At 39.4% G+C, this 17,666-nt stretch overlaps 1 protein-coding gene across 1 annotated transcript; it reads left to right on the forward strand.

The window, feature by feature from the left end:
* Positions 1–1,047: 1,047 nt before the first annotated feature.
* nectin4a (nectin cell adhesion molecule 4a) lies at positions 1,048–16,468 on the forward strand. The gene is made up of 11 exons (XM_059355490.1): positions 1,048–1,087; positions 5,203–5,397; positions 6,547–6,714; positions 8,042–8,320; positions 8,882–8,999; positions 13,021–13,175; positions 13,282–13,441; positions 13,801–13,876; positions 14,176–14,238; positions 15,738–15,926; positions 16,079–16,468. The coding sequence occupies exons 1-11, from the start codon at positions 1,048–1,050 to the stop codon at positions 16,466–16,468; spliced, it is 1,833 nt and encodes a 610-aa protein (XP_059211473.1).
* Positions 16,469–17,666: the final 1,198 nt, after the last annotated feature.

The raw sequence follows: 17,666 nt of genomic DNA on the forward strand, positions 1-17,666 counted from the left end.
ACATTTTTCCTTTTTTTAGGGAGTGGTTGGCCTCCAGTCGTCATAGGGTAAACAAAGGGATTAAAAATAATAGTTTTCTGGCAGTGGTTTGGCTGCAATTTGTATAAAAGATCTTTGTCAGTCTAAAAAGACTTTATCACATTTTGCCCAGATCAGACTGATTAAAAACATGTTCAACATGTAACCAACAATGTGAAAAGGATTGTGATGCAATCATGTGGGGAAAACAATTCAGGAAACATACAGTATGGTTTACTTTTGATTTATGAGCTTGTTGTAGATGATGACATTTCATTGGAGATTAAATAATCCAAACGTGGGCAGATTCTTGTTTATTCCTGTGATTTACATTACAACATGTCTTGTAGTGTTTCTGTGGTGCTTATATTTGTCATTATCCCCTTTTAAATTAAAGGATTAATTTGTTTTTCTCCAATGGGAGGAGGCTCCTTTTGTTTTTGGAATCAGCCTGGTACAACAGCCTATTATGATATCCAGTATGCGTCATTTGGACGCACTTTAAAACTCCTTTTCACCTGCCTCTCCTCTGAGCAGAGCAAGTAAAGACGAGAAAATAACTGTCATGTTGCCTCAGCCAAACCGGAAAGGTGACTTTTTGCGCAAATGTGTGTGTAACTGCATGTGTGCGCGTGGGTTTGTGGGTAGGCGTGTGTGTGTCAGACAGAGAGAAAGAAAGAGAGAGAGAAAGAGAGAGAGAGAGATAGGTGTAGCACAAACAGGTGTATCCCAAACAGGTAATGCTGCGCCTTCTTTCTTTCTAAAGGGCAAACATGATGGCGTGCGCTTGACAAACCAACACCTAACCGAACTAAAAGGATTTACATTTTTCACAAGGACTGACTTTATACAAATATAACAATATTTTTTACCCAGGAGGGGACTTTGGACAAGATCAAGGATGGAGGCATGAGTGCGCCTCGGTGCTTCGTGCATGCCTGTCTTTTAGGATACTATTATCTGGACTGCTTTATTTCAGTGCTGAATTTATCCCAGCTTGTGCACAGTTAATAGTAACTGCCGAGGAGAATGACATCTCTGCTGTGTCTCTGTGTCCTCTGGATCTTTGGTAAGAAGTCTTAACATACAGTCTGTCCAAAGTGATAACATGCTGAAATATAGTACTCTTTTAAGTGTGTGTCTTTAACCTGTTGGGGTCAAATTCCTTCAGACCTATTACCTGCAGTAGTCAACAGAGAGTATGTAGTGATCTATTAGTGATCTACTATTTCATGTAAAATGTACAATATTCCTATACTCTGATCATAATATAGTAGCAACAGACAGAAAAACATTACAAGTTAAGCAAAAAAAGGTATTCAACGTGTTACCTTTAGTTTTTTGATGTCTGGTGTCATGCATATTCATGAGTTCTGTACACTGTGGCAGCTTGTCTTAACCATAGACTTAGCTGGAGCTAAAACACATCTCGTCTGATATTTCTGGAAAAACAGGTTGCTGTTGATCAGTTCCCCTCTTCCTGTCTGATTCAAAGGAACTGCGTGGACCCTCCTAGCATGTGTGTGTGTTGCTTAAGGCTTAATGTGTGTGCACATGTTTTAAGTCTTCTACAGAAAGTCTTTCTACTGTCCTGTTTAACAGTATAACAATGTATCATTATGCATTAACCAGTGTATGAACCTATTACTTATCAGGTAAAGCAGATACATGAATGCCAAAATGCAATCGCTTAAACAGACAATGATAGATAAGAGTTTGAACTTTCTCAATCCCATGTATAAAGGCAGGATAGGTCGATTGTTATTCCAGTAATGCAGCGCAGGCAGATTCCACAGGATGGCTTAAACCTCAGAGTGACAGACAAACACACACGTTCATGGAAAAACACACCTGTCTACAGAGTACACTCATCAGCCTGCTGGTAAATGGATGAATCACATTCAGCCAACTGAACAGATTCTCCCACATCAGGTATTGATGCAACACCTGTAAGAACAGCTCACTGTAAAACAGATACCATGGAACAATTTGGAAATGTTGACAGTGTTTAATGGACGTATGTGTGAATCAACAAGAACACATCTAATGACAGTATAATGCCCCTGATCACATGTTCTCATATATCTTTTACCATGTTGGTGTTGGTACTGTAGGAAACTACTGGGCCAGATTGTTTTCTTATTAATCATACTCTGAAAACCGCCCATCACCTAGGGGGAACTACCAGTGCCACAATACACAACCATGGGTTGAAACGCTAACAAAATGCCATTTCTAGCTAAAACTATTACATTTAAACATATTTGATTATTTTAGCACTCTATGTCTACCAGAAAGGACAAGTTGGCTGTTAGCAAACTAATGTTAGCTATGTGTTAGCAAGCTAATGTTAACTATGTGTTAGCAAGCTAATGTTAACTATGTGTTAGCAAGCTAATGTGAGCTATGTATTATCAAGCTAAGCCGATACTGCATAGCTCTCTGATTTATCCATAGTCTACTACAACATCTTATCAAATGCTTCAGCTTAATTTACAGAGATGTAGTTTGCCTAACTGACTTTGGGTATACGACTTAGTGACAAAATGCACTGCATACGTGAGTTAACGTTAAATATACTTATAGTTTCAGGTTTGTACAGTTTTGCGCATTGTAACGCTGATGGCTTACGTCAGTAGGCCTATCCACTTTTGTCCTCTTAAAAGTGTATTTATTTCCAGTTTGTCAGATTTAACAACTTAGTTATGGGCTCTTTACCCTTTTGGTAGTGCATTTCACCACACGGCACCTTTTAGACACTTTTTTGTTGTTTGCTAACAGATGGATTCGAAAAGGAGGCACCTTCATATACAAAGTCAATGCAGAGAGATGGATTGTTTTCCCTTTTGGTGGGGGTGGGCTTAAGTGCACTTTGTCTCTATTAGCAAAGATTAGCATGCTAACACACTTAGCTAAGATGGTGATAAACATTAGACCACAGCATGCTGCCATTAGCATTTTTTAAATCTAGATTTTATCATAAAATATTGAAACTAAAAGTGTAGACTTGTGAAAACCTGTAAGGAATCGGTGAAAACAAGTTAGAACTCTACTTCACACTCATATTTACTGATTAGCTTAGATCCACATGGTCTGTCATGTTGTGAACTGATATATCATTAGTGTTCAGGAGTTATTCACCTGCTGAAATACATTTTCCATGCAAGCTGTTTTCCTTCAGACCTAATAGCGTCATCCCCATCCGGTAATCACACCTTCTGAAAGAGAATCAATCACCAGCAACACAAGCATGATGCCAAGAACAGCAATATAATCATACACTGTGCTGATGAATCACCTGTCCAGGCTTTTAGGTAGCACAGGCAAATAACAACAGAACTTTTACAAAACTTCCTTTTTTTTAGCTGCTTGCCAAGAGAAATATCCCTCTGAGAATTGCAAACAAGCAATAAAAAACAGGTTTCAGGGATCAACATGCTGTGACAGTATCTTCCCTGTGTAAACTTAATTGCACTGGAAGATAATCAATGCATTGTAGTTTGTCTACATCAAACAGAGGGAGAAATGGCAGAAAAATGACAGCGATGCATTCTTGTTTGTGGTTAACAGAGTTGCAGTGTGACACTCAAAATACAAAGCGTGTGTAGTTTATGTCTTGTATGTTTCCTGAGGCCCTGAATGTCTCACTCTGTCCAGACATTGAGGTAACCCTCGGTTAGTTTGCTTTGAAAGCTTATCTCGAACAACTAGTTAAGCAACATATCTTCAGTTGTACTGCTTCTGACTGACAACCTGTTTTCTTTCTCCTCCCTCTCCTGTCTTCACTCTGCGTGGACTCTTAAGACCCTCTCCTTTATATTCAAGACCTTGATATTCAACCCTTGTCTGAAGCTTGTTTTTTTTTTTTTTAAAATGTATATGCTGTGATATTTTCACCTTTTAATTATGTAGAAAATATATCTGTTTGATCCAGAACACTGTGCAATACATACATGTATCTCATCAATTGAACTACTAAAAAACATCATGAAACACGGTATTTAAGTATGGAAAGTATGGTTATTCACTTTTCTACCAAGAGTGAGATAGGCTAAATAGGCCATTAAGCCAAAGAAATGATCTTTCTCCAACCCTAACCAAGTGGTGCCTAAACCTCACAATTTTTTAACCATGACGTTGTAACATTTATATATATTTATAATTTTAAGAAGAGCATCGGTTGTCAGTGAACACAAGTCACGCATAGATATATATCTATACTCATATATGGATATAAATAGTATATCTATGATATGATCTATGGGATGTCAGAACAATGAGCAGTCCTTGATATTGACTTATCAAAAATATTTATAAATAATTAATGCTAAGGCTATCTGGGGGGAGGAATGCATCAAACAAACCTGGTACTTTTCACCCATAAGACTACAAAATTGTTTCCCATTCAACAAAAAAAAAGTGGAACCAAAAGTCAACATGGACTTATTTTAACTTGCATACGTAAGTTAACTTAGATAACGTCACGTATGTACAGTAGAGTACTTAACTTATGTACGTGTCTTCAGTTACGTAACAATTTAACCAATTGTAACGTTAAGCACCTGTCTAAAACATGCGACTGCAGTCCAGGAGAGAATTTGTTTCCCTTGAAACGTAGCTAATGCAGTTTCATTGTATGGAAATGTAATTTGATTTAATATGGTAGGTAGATTTTGTTGCCTTCAAACAGAGCCCAACTATGTATTTGGCCCTTTATGCTTAGCTAAGCTAACTATTTAGCATAAAGCTTGTGGATGTAGTTTCATATTTCATGTACAGATATAAAAGTGGTATCCATGTTATCATCTAAAACTCTGTAAGGAAGCAAATAAGCAGTACTACAAACTTTACCTTTTAGGGTAAATCCTTAATTTACATCAATGACAAAGAGGAAGCTTGGACCAAAATGAAAGTGATTTTTTTTTTTTTTTTCAAGTAGCCACACAAGTATGAAAATTAGCTCCTGGGATTCCTGACTTGCTCTTTCTACTGGACCAGTTCAGGTCAAAGGTCAAAGTCATTGTCAGGAACGTAGTCGAGCTGGTAAGGATAAGTGTTGAGCTCAGTGTGTGGAATGCACTTGAAACAAACCATTTGTAGGATCTCTTCAAGGACTGATTCCAGGCTATCTACATCCCCTTTGTTTACTTGATTACTTACTTACCTACCTCTCTTTTCTTTTAGTTACAGTCATACAGGGAGAATTTATGGATCTCCCTCCAAATGGTGCCATACTCTCCATGGCGGAGGAGGAGACCGTCCTGCCCTGCCGCTACCAGTCACCCGATGAAACCGTGGTGCAGGTCACCTGGTCAAAGGAGAAATCAGATGGTACCAAGGAGCAAATCATCACTGCACACCATGAAAATGGACAGACAGGTCAGTTGGTACTGTGGCCTAGCTCTAGTTGCATTGTCTCTATCACATGCTAAAGAAGTTTCTTTAAGAATAACTTCCCCTTTCCTCCCAGTGAGACATGTCTTCTCATTATAGCTCATTTAACTGAGCAAAAGAAGTATATCATACTTGTTTCGTCTCTTATTTGATTGTTTTGTGTCTTTTTTTGGTCATTGTATGTGTCTTTGTAATTGTTTTGGTCTTTTTGTAGTTATTTTTTGTCTCTGGTTGTTTAGCCCCTTTTTATAGTAATTTTGCGTGTCTCCTTGAAGTTTTTTTTTTGTCTCTGAGGTATTTTCGTGTTTCTTTGTATTTTTTTGGTCCCTTTGTTATCATTTTGTGCGTCTCTGAGGTTATTTTGGTCTCTTTGTTGTTTTAGTCTTTCTGTGGTCTTTTTGTGTCTCTTTGTAGTGGTTTTAATCTCTTTGTTGTCATTTTTCATCTTTTAGTAGTTCTTTTGGTCTCCTTGTGGCCTTTTGTAGTTCTTTTGGTCTCCTTGTGACCTTTTTGTGTCATTTTATCGTTGTTTTTGTCTCCTTATGTTTTTTTGTGTGTGTCTTTTTGTAGTTGTTTTGGTCTCTTGTGATGTTTTTGAGGTCTGGAGTTGTTTTGCCCGTTTTTATACTCCTATCTGTTTCTTTGTAGTTGTGTAGTGTGTTACTGTCTCTTTGCGGCTAATTGGGTCTCTTCCTGGTTGGTACATGTCTCTTTGAGTGACATTATGTAGGTGAAGGCCAGGGGGGCCTTGACAGTTTGGGCCCCTAGGCCTGTGTCTGTTAGGCCCACTCAGTAATCCATCCATGTCTAACAAGTGCTGGTTGGGCTTTTTTTTCCATCCGCTCAAAGAGCTTTAAGGCAAGTGTTAAAATGAACAATGACAATATTGTGATATTCCCCAAGCACCGAGATTCTGATCTTTCAGATCACTGTATATTTGGATTCCTTTATTAAGCTGCTCATCAAAGAATTGAGATTTCTATTGCGAGTGTGAGACATGACGGATATCACTGTGAATGTAAATGTAATTTTTAGCAAACATGTGTTTGGAACTAAAAGTGGTTTCCTCTCATGGTCTTTTAACTCTCTCTTTCTCACTCTCTGTCTCGCTTTCTCTTTTCTGCCTCTTTGCAGCGTTTGGGACGTGGTCTCAACGTGTCCGCTTTAAGAGCAGCGAACCCACCGTGGACTCATCTCTAGTCATTATGAGCACAAAGCTCTCTGATGAGGGGAGATACCACTGCCACATCGCCGCCTTCCCCTTTGGCAGCTTTGACACGGACATGTTTCTCACCGTGTGGAGTGAGTCCCTTCCTCATTGCCTTGCAGTAGGAAAAAGATTAGCTCACTCAAATACTGCAGAAACAGGAGGGCTAATGTGTGTAAGAGTGAAAACTGATCGTAAATGCATGCAAGTATCTCCAGTCACAAAGGGAATCAATATGACTGTCAACAGGCTTTCCTTGTCAAATTTATAAACATTATATTAAATATAATCATATTCAAATGCATATTGAGTTTTACCAAGCCTATATGATCAGTAAAGTGAAAACATACCTTATTTGTCCACACAAGTTAGGCATCAGTTACTCTACTGATGAGGTAATAATCATCAGCAAACATAATGGGATTTTATGTTCACTTTAAAAAAAATGATTATATATTGAGCTTTTTCATGGTAGTTGTCTTGGTGCACATACAGGCACTCCTTAGAATTACACTATGATATCTAAGTAGTATGCCTAATGGTAAACTTTCAAATTGAGAGAGTAATGCTATAACGTTGGTACAAAATGAGGGATAACCCACATAGCATCCAGCTCTGCTAGCTTAGAGGTATATTAGCTAGCATTAACATGAACAACTTTTAATAGTTTTTTTCTTAGCTGAGGAAAAGCAATAGTCACTGAGCTATTTCTACATGTCCCTGCTTACTGAATAATGCTCAGTGACCCAGCCTAATTGTTAACATTATGTTGACTTTAAATTGGCAGTTAATGCTATTAATTTCAACTAGCCTAATTTGCTAGCTAATAGTTAGCTGTAACTTACATATGCTGACATCTTAAAGCATATTTGATACATTCTAATATATCTTATGTTGTAACACAGACAGAAATGGTCTGCAAATTAGAGGTTATATTCTCTGTAGGCTACATATTTAATAGTGGTTGAAAGATGTGTTTCAAATAATTTTATTACATTTGGCCTATTAGATTTTCAATGTGATTAGCTTTGTAGGGACATTTGTTTTATATTTTCCTAAATTTTGACACACCACAAATTATTATCCTTAGGCCTATATATATATTTTGATTGGTATGATTCATTATCCTATGTTAATCTCTTACTTGACTAGACCAGGAGTACTCAAGTACTAGTCATAAATGTAATAAAAACTTGCAAATGCAAACCATGTCAAAATGTCCTGGAAGGTTGAATAACAGTCGCATAAATTAACTATAGCTGACTAGTTTATTTATTTTAAGTAGTTAATTTAGTTTAAAGCCCATAAAACATATAGTTATAGTTATATATATCGGTCTGCAGTCAACACTAACTGCTCATTTTGTTGATTTATCATCATTATCTCCACTCTGACCAAACAATGTAACGTTCCCCCCTCTAGCCTTTCCTATCGCGTCCCTGGACCCTGTCATTCTGGTGGAGGGTCAGTCCTATCGGCCGGTTGCTACCTGTCGATCTATAGGCCGCCCTCCTCCCCGCATCTCCTGGGACACCGAACTGAACGGACAGTCCATCAATCGCTCCTTGGACAGTGGGGGCGTCTCCTCGCAATACTCTCTGCACCCGCTGCGGGGCATGAATGGCAAGAAGCTGGACTGTCTGGTGTGGCATCCGACTTTAAAGGCCCCCCGCAGGTTCAAAAACAAGCTGGTGGTGCACTGTGAGTATTCAGAACGATACAGTGGTACTGTTACATTATTAAAATCAAGGTTGAAATTTATTCCTTGAACCAGGAAACACACATGCCAAAACATGGACACATTCAAAACATGCAAAGAAAAAGCATACATCTAAAAAAAAGAAAACTGTTTCAACACAAGTAGCACTTTCAGAGCTTTACTTCCTGTTTTTATCACCGCCCGCCTCATGTCAACACAGGAAGAGACTTCATAAGCACAGTATCAGTTTTCACGTTCCTCTCTTTATTATTCATTTTGATTTCAGTACCTAAATGACTTTACCATATAAAATTCCCTTTCCTTAAACATATCAATGTGACGAATCAGAAAAAAAGTTGTCTTAGAACATAATACACAATCATTTTTTAGTTAAAGCATATTGTCATGGTTCTGTGAATATTTATGGTTTATTGTAAAATGCATTCATTAGAAGTTGTCCTTTATCTAAAAGCTTGACCATTCAGCCTGAGCTACATTAGGCCCGGTCTTTCCATTTATTTTTATTTCCCTCAACTGTACAAAATGATTGTTCTTCCTCCCAGTCCCTCCACATGCAGAGGTGTCTGGCTATAATGGAGACTGGTCCGCGGGTATGGAGAATGCTGCCCTGAGGTGTGTGAGTGGAGGAAACCCCAAACCACAGAGTTTCACCTGGATCAGGTACAGTAGGACCTGCCTCCCCCACTGTCTGTCTGTCTGCTACTGGCGTGACTAACTGTCTGCTGTGTCTGGTCACTGTTGCTTTTCTCGTAACTTTGAGGGTAATTATACTAATTATTTTGCTATGCTTCCACCAGTCTGGAGTGCAAAGGGGATGTTCAGTGAGGTTGCACTCAGGTCATCACCAGAGGGTGAAGTCAAATGTCAGATAAAGTTAAAATACTGGCTCAAAATTGCATCAGTTATAGGAAATGAACAATTTTTTAACATTATTAACCCAATTTAAATTGGAAAGTTTGCTAGTTTCATCAGAGATTAGGTTGTTTGACAAATTCCTGTGTCCAATTGGCTGTTGAGACTGTATTGAAGATAAAGAACTAATTTTGTTTGTATCATAAACACACGAAACATAGCAATGCTCCCATAAATGGTGGTGAAGAACACTGCTAGCATAAATTCCAACAATGCATGATTCAAAATATATATATATTTTAAAAAGTCTCTGCAGTGTTTAAAGGGGACTTAAGATGCTCATATTCCCGTTCATACTCAAATTATGGGATTTTACTGGTTAGATGTTTCAATGTTTCAATGTAAAAAGAAAATATATACATATTTTATACTGTGTATATTACATTTGTATTTACCCTCTGTTTAAGACACTCTGTTTTAGCGCCTGTCTCTTTAAGACCCTCAGTCTGCTCTGATTGGTCAGTTTTTCCAGGTCTTCTGCAGCTGCGTTCTCTGCTTCTCTGCACCATCATTGCAGCCGTAGAATGACTCTAGCAGCACAGTAGCAGCACTTTCTACCTATATATAGTATAGTTGTGACATCACAGCCTTAAAGAAGACCTGACAGCATAATTAAAGGCACAGTTTTTGAATTCGGGCTGTGTGCATTTCTTCAGAGAGTGTTTTGATACTTTCAAAGTATTTATAACTCCTGCTTTGTAATCAAAGAAAGACATGGAAATCTCACGTTTTCCCTCAAGGACAGACACAACAAGAAACACTGGAAGTAAACAAGAAAGCTCTAAACCTTTAATAGCTGAGGTTTTAATAGTTGATAGTGTTATGCGGGTGGAGCACCACCTTTACACAAAACTTAACAAAACAAGTCCTGACATTGTCACCTCCTGATACCTGCTGCATCAGCGGAAACTGACATGTTCGAATGTTCCGTGTGTCATATAAAAATGTGGTGCATTGCTGCCCAGGTTTAAACCCAGACGAGGGTTTGACTCAGATGCCTGACTTCTTCTGCTTGAGTCACCTGGTGTCGTCTTTAAGCCATTTCCTTTGGTGCATTCTCAGGGTGTGGCATAGAGTTTGGCTAGTAAAATGAAAGCCTCAAAAAGTGACTGAAAGAGGCATGGCTCCCATGGAATCATGGGAAGTGACAGTTAGGCCCCAAGGGAGAAATTCCTTACTCACAGAAAGGGCATATAGGTAAAATGTAAATTAAGTTAAATGTTTGTTGTGGTTTCCTCTGATTTGAGTAGTTTGTGCCAGGTGATGATGTACATATGACGAGCTGTTAGTCACACCTGGGTTAAATGAGTTTTCCTGAGAACGAAGTTTTCCTGAGAACGATGTCAGATCCACGCCACGCATACACACTCATGAATGAGCATGTATATACGTACACATCCACTGTGTGTATCAGCACTCAAGATCTCTAGTTACACACACAAATGTGCGGCGGCTGCAGTAGCAGCGGGCAGACCTGTTGGCTCTGTCAATAAAAGGCAGCAGGTGAAGTAATAGCTGGTGTCACAGTGTCGTGTTGCGGCTTGTGCCGAGAGCAGACAGGTGAGACAGTTTCACACGAAGGAGGGAGGAAGAGGGGGATGAGTTGAAAGGGAAAGGGATGAGCAGGCCTGATGAGGGAGGGGAACCAGTAGGAGCAGGCAGGCGGAGGGGTTGGGGTGAGAGGAGGAAGAGGAAGCCGAATGTGTGAATTAGTGTTAGACGTTATCATGGCTGTTTCTTTTTCTGAAACTGGTAGGGGTTAATGTAGTTTCTGAGAATAGAAACTCAGGGTTCTTACAGTAAATATGTTTCTATAATTGTGGAAATACACAATTTCAGTGCAGGTTGATTATGATTGCAGCAATAGACATTAAAGTGAAGACTGATTTAGTCAAAAGTGCTCAAAACAACAACAGTGAGGCAACACCCTGGATGATGTTGCTCATCGACATTTTCTCTGAGTCACACTGCCAGGAATTTTACAGCGATTCCAAACAATTAAGGGAAAGGCAAATTATTGGAGTGTTGTTGCAGAATACAATCAAAAGGGCCTTTTTTAGGGAAAATAAATGCAGATTTTGCTACGTTATTTAGCTGATTAATCCTGTGTATCATAAAGGACCTGTGAATTAGAACTACATAGTAAAAGTTAATGGAAGGCTTTACATTTATGTGTGTGTGTGTATGGGTTTTTATGTTTTCGGTTAGTTTGAATTAAAAAGCAGAAATGGTGATGTGGTCAGCATGTGCAGTCATAGGATGAGTCATGGATGAGAAAAAAACTACACAAACTTCTTAAGGGACTTTGTACTACTTTTTAGGGCGGAGAGGAGTTATTTTTACATGTACCTTAGGGTTAAAATGTCCCCTTCCTAAAACTGCTATAAAAAGATATAAATGGATCTCTTGCACAATTTAGTGTGACGTATCTATTGAACTGCACGTCAGTTTACTTCCTGTCCAGTGTACAGTAATGTTATCTTAGCCTCCAGTGATCACATTACAGCTTTCTATGGTTAAGTTTGTTACTTCACTTCACAGTTAGTTTATTCATATAGTATTTACTGTTTATTTAATATAATGTGCTGTTAGCAGTTTAAATAAATAATTTTATAGTCACCTCTCTGTCTTAAAATACTGAGGTTAGCCAGTCAGCTAGCCTAGCTGGCTACTGAAACACATTAGTGAGGAGTGTGTATTTAGCTCTTTTCAGAGTTTAGCTCTGTACCTATTTGCTTTTCATCAGTTACTTTTTATACCTCCTCCGTGAGCTTTCTCTCCTTTCCAGCTGATGCTGAGCCAACCAGTGAGCTAACATTAGCTTAACTGTGAAAACCAGGCTATTATTGGTGCTATACCGGGTGACTAGTTTAAGTCGAAACAATCTGTTTAAAACGATATGAACAATATGTACATGATATTTTACTTTAGGTGGAGGTAGAACACTGTTCAACAAAGGTAAAGAGCACTGTAATGTGATGAACTTGAGGTTAAGATAATGTTACAATATACTCTTGAGTATATGTGCAGTTCACGAAACAGATACATCCCAATGCATTGTATTACAATTGGTTCATTTATATGATTTTCCACTTCCACTTTCATTTTTTTAACCATCAGTCCTGATCATACCTACCAAATATTTATTTATTTAACAAAAACACAAAAATAAATGTTTTTCTGTATACTTAATGGGTTTTTTCAGAGTCTGGGATATGTGAATAATTAGCAAAAACATGTTGGAATGGAGCCGTAAACCCTATTTTGAGCCTTATAATGAAGATAAACCAGCCTACTAAATCTACATTTAGAGGTTAAGACACCAGACTGTAGACTTTTGTAAGCTATGATACACATTTTAGATGACTAAAATAGGAAATAGTATAGATTTTCCCCATGGGGCAAACATGAGAAAATGGATCAAACTATGGGGAAAATAATAGAAAACCAATTTTTAAGGCAGGGTTTTAATTTGAAAGCCTGATAAAATTGAATGTGTGTGTGTGTGTGTGTGTGTGTGTGTGTGTGTGTGTGTGTGTGTGTGTGTGTGTGTGTGTGTGTGTGTGTGTGTGGTTTGGGATCAAAATTTTTAATTGAAGTGATATCAATGGGTTTAAATGGGGAGATTTTTTTCTAAGTCTTGTATTTTGGATAGACCTATTATAGGAGCTGAAGTTGAACATTTTTTTAAATATGTGGAACTCAGATTACCACTTAATCCAGATCATAAAGTACATGTGTTAATCTAAATGTTGTGTTTTGTTTGCAGAATTGGTGGAGCGTTGCCAGAAGGTGTGATCCCCCACCCTAATGGAACACTAGTTTTTGGGCGACCCCTCAGCCTGTCAGACGGAGGCACCTACCAGTGCGTGGCGAAGAATGACGTGGGAGTAGGGAAGGCGGAGGTGGAGATTGGTGTGGCAGGTAGATGACAGCAATGTCAACATCACATACTGAGACTTACTGCGACAACACATGCATGTTATACTGCCATCTCTCTCCTGACTCTATACTGTTTACTTTAATACAGAAGCGGAGGAGCAGAACCCCATGTTGGAAAACATGCTGATGATCATTGTGGGGGCCGTGGCTGGGGGGCTGCTAATCTTGATGCTCATCGTCGTCATCTGCGTCACTTGTCATCACAAACGCAAGAACAAGAAGCTGGAGAGGGAGCTGACTGTGAAGAAGTATGTTGAGACGCTTTTAATTAAGATGAGATAAGACGAGATAAAACTTTTATGATCTCCACGGGGAAGATTGAGCCGATAAGAATGGAGCCAATCAGGGCTTTAAAGCATATTAGCGCTGACAGTTACAACAGTGGAGCATGTTAAGTAGATTTAGAGGAGTAAAAAGTGCCAAATGCAGATTTGTGTGTGCTGGATGTGCAAAATAGCAGCAAAAATATGCATGAAAACTAAATGAAAAATGACAAATATGCAGTATGATATTAAAACTTAAACTGCTCAAAAATATGCATAATCCACAGTGGAACTTTCTTCAATCATTTAACTATCTTTCTCCTTTTCTCTCTCGTTTCTCACAGGGAGGAAATAAGCACTCTCTCCAGGCAAGCTTCTTTCAGGAGAGTGAACTCTGTCAGCACAGATGCAAGAGGAGCGGTACTAGCACTGAATTATTCTTTTCACATGAGCATACTGTCCTACTGCAGCATCAGCCCGTGTTTTCTCCTGTGTGTGCTCGACCTGATTCAGGCTGCCGGTCCCATATGTTTCACAATCTCTTATTTAGCATGTGATGAATACCTAATAGTGTGTCAGTTAGCTGTGGCTGTCAAATGATAATATCTTGTCTGTCATCTTTCATTGAGTTAGGAAGTTTTCTAAGGGGCCTGATGTTAGATGCACAAACTTTTTCCCGTTCCAGAACTAATGCAGTCCTTTGTTTCCTTTCATTGCAGACAGAGGAAAGCATCCCTCTGAGGGTGGAGGGGACCATCAGGACCAGCCTGTCTTCCCTCGGGGTCAGTCTACGTATCAATCTAACTCTGCATGCAGAACCTGGGTCGGGGACTGAGGCTTTACTGTCCAGATGCCAGACGGCTAAGTTCTGAGCTTCAGCGTTTCAAACCAGAATGTAGAGCATCTCGGATATTAATGACAATATCAATACCACATTATATAAGACCTTTGGGCCGTTTTAATGCACTCTATTCTTGGGACCTTATGTTTCTAGACTATGGCTTTTTAATCCTTTTTGACATTTTTGGCTGTCTTAACGCATATAGCATACCTTTTGGCAATGGTGTGATACTATACTAACCCCTATCTCAAGCAGGAAAAGGAACTGTCAGTTTTTATAGCTGCAGTAGAAACACCTCCATGATAACATCTCACACAAATCCACACATACAGCTTCCTCTTCCTCATCTTGTCGACCCTTGGTTCACACCATCTTTTTCTGGTACTTTTTCAAGTACCTTTTTCACAGCCGACATTTTGACTTGTCATAGCAGGAAAATATCAGTAAAAAAAATTAAAACTGGCTCAGTTCCATCGAGCCAGTAAGCTATCCCAGTGAACCAGCAATCACAATACCAGGGCCTCCCCTGAGTGGAATGCAGCTATCATTAATGTAATTGAATACACGTGTGCTTTTCTACGACGTGTCAAAATGTCGGCTGTCAAAAAGGTCTGGTGATATTTTTTTTAGGTGTTTTAGATCCGGCAGTCGATAGACAATGGGTTCCGAGATTGATCCGTGGTTTCTGCCAAATCCTTCCTTCGCCTTTGCTCTTTACACAGACTGTTTACCTGCATGCAACCATTGACATAAAAAATGAAAGTAGTCACCATGATGTCATCCACTGGTTTGTGAACAGTTTGTGGACTCCGCTTTTGAAGTCTTAATTTTGGCATTTTGTCGAGGTAGATTGGTTAGCAAGGGTCAATCATCATTCAAAAATAAACAGCCGACTCCTTACTCCTTTTAGTCTAACCAAACAATGCACTGCAACTAATAAAGTGAAAAATGTTACCATGAACTTTGATGAAGTGACAACGCACTGAAAGGGTCTAAGTTGAAAGTTCTATCATGAAAAAACAGTGCACTGTGATAACAATCTGCCGATCATAAGTCATGCCCTGCTTTATTGTGTATTTTCCTCTAAATTGGACCATAATTTACAAAATAACCATCATGTTGTATTGAAGAAACTTGCGATTGAGACCGTAAACTCATTATGAGAATTTCTGCTAAGGTACTAAAATCAATTGAGAAGAAGGGTCTTTTCCGATTGACTTCTGACGTCTTTTTGCTACGAGTGGAGTCGCCCCCTGCTGGCGATTAGAGAGAATGCAGGTTTAAGGCATATAGAGCTGTTGCTTTAATAATCAATTAACCTGATCAAAAGTAAATAATCTCAGTATGGCTTGGCCTGTTACAAATGAATACTGCTTTACTTTGCAAAAGTTACTTCAGTTTAAATTAAAGGGGAGTGTTTTTTTTCTGTGCTGACAGCAGGAGCATGCTCACTACCATGACAGCCGATCTACTATCTCAGGTGGTCGGGGAGGAGGGGGAGCCTTTGACTATCTAGGCAGACCAGTTCTTCACAACAACTCGCGGAGAGGACGGGACCGGATTCTGGATAGAGATGAGGAGAACCGACTCAGAGTGGAGACATATGTGAGAAACAGCAGCATTTCTTTAGTAAGTGTGTCTTTCTGTGTGTGTGTGTATTTCTGGGCAAGTCAAAGCCTGATTTCATAAAATTGTGGAATGCATCTCAGCCAGCTTATTAACCTCTGCGTGCTCGCCTAATGATGATGCAATTAGGAATCTCTTACTCTTTGTCTTTGCAGCAGGAAACTCGGTTCCACCCTCCTCTCATGCCAACGGCCTTTCCACTGGTTCAGTCCACGGAGATCGTAAGACAGCTGAACGGCAGTGCTGTTATCCCAACAGATGGAGGTTCTCGGCCAGGAAGTGTCACCAAGAATCCCCAACACCCTCCGCTGAGCTGCACTTACCCACCGGTGACGGATGATGAGGATGAAGTTGACGAAGGTTTGGGGGGTCCTGCCAGTCAGGAGCATCCTGATGACCAAGACAGCGAGACCAACAGCTCCCAGGTGTCCGAGGCTCACAGTACACGCTACCAACAGACTAACGGCTCTCTCAGACCCAAGCGGGCAAGCTCCACTGTGGTTAACCCCCATGCCTCCCTGATCCACAAAGCCCAAATAGTTTAGCAGAGAGCATGAAAATAACATGTGAAGCTACAAGACTGGTCATCTCTGGACTTTGAGGTGGTTTAAATGTGGCTAGAAAGCAGTTTGTTATGAAAAATCTGCACCTGCATCTTCTTTATTGTGTGGACACGTGGTGCAATAGACTAAAAGCAAAAATCTTCTCCAAAGCATCAACTGGACATTTCTGGATACCTGATTTTCTGCCTGATGAACAGCATGCTGTGGCGTCACCAGGATTCCTAACAGAACACAATGTCGCAGTATTTCCAGTGCAGCTACTACAGCGTCTACTCACAGACAAAACTCGTCTTTCACAAGCTGTTGCTCTGTAACGAACAGGTGAATGAGTTGACATGCCTTCTATAGGGGATGTTGAAAGCACTAGGCATGTACAGGAATCAGGAAATGCAGGAGAAGAAGAGGAGTCTGTGGGAATATCGGTTCATCAGAAACGGCGATTGCAACACCTCTGTATACGGAGGGTTGCTGCAGTGGTGTTCAGTGTATCAGTAACTCGGCCTGTGTCGAGTTCCCTTACACAACACGGTTTGGGATCAGATCCAAACCAAAGGGCTGTTCCTCTTGCCACACCTGCAACATGCATACCTCCATATTGTCTTATTATCCTTAAAAGCTTTGAGACATTTTGGATCACAAAAAGACTTCATGTAGCGAAAACATGACTAATGTTTCCGCTAATGTTTTCTCTATATAAATATGCAAATGTTTTCTTCAAGAAATATATATATTTTTTTATATTTTTTAAATTCCAGTCTTAAATACAGTAAATAAACATACACATATAGCAGATTGATGATTATCATACCATGGTCTTGGTGAATACTTAATTCTCATTAGATGCAGGCTCCATTAAATCTGCTTGAATGGGAATAAATTGATATCATAATAAGACTCTTCCAGACTTTCCAGATGTTTTAGACCGAATAAATAAAATTCTGATAGTAAAATAATTTTAAAGATGTTCATCCTTTGATTTACAGACATCTCTTTCCCAGTGTAAGTCTATGGGCCCAATGCCATCATGTTACACTGTAATTCCAAGATTTGGCAACTAAGGAAATTGGCTTCAAACCCCGGGACTGTTCTTCAGGACTTTCAAGACATGGCTGGATAACTAGTTAGTCTTCTTACTAAACATATAATCCCAAATCATAAATATAATCACTTTGACTTTTTG

Source organism: Centropristis striata, chromosome 17 (assembly GCF_030273125.1).
Source record: "Centropristis striata isolate RG_2023a ecotype Rhode Island chromosome 17, C.striata_1.0, whole genome shotgun sequence".
NCBI lineage: Eukaryota > Metazoa > Chordata > Actinopteri > Perciformes > Serranidae > Centropristis > Centropristis striata.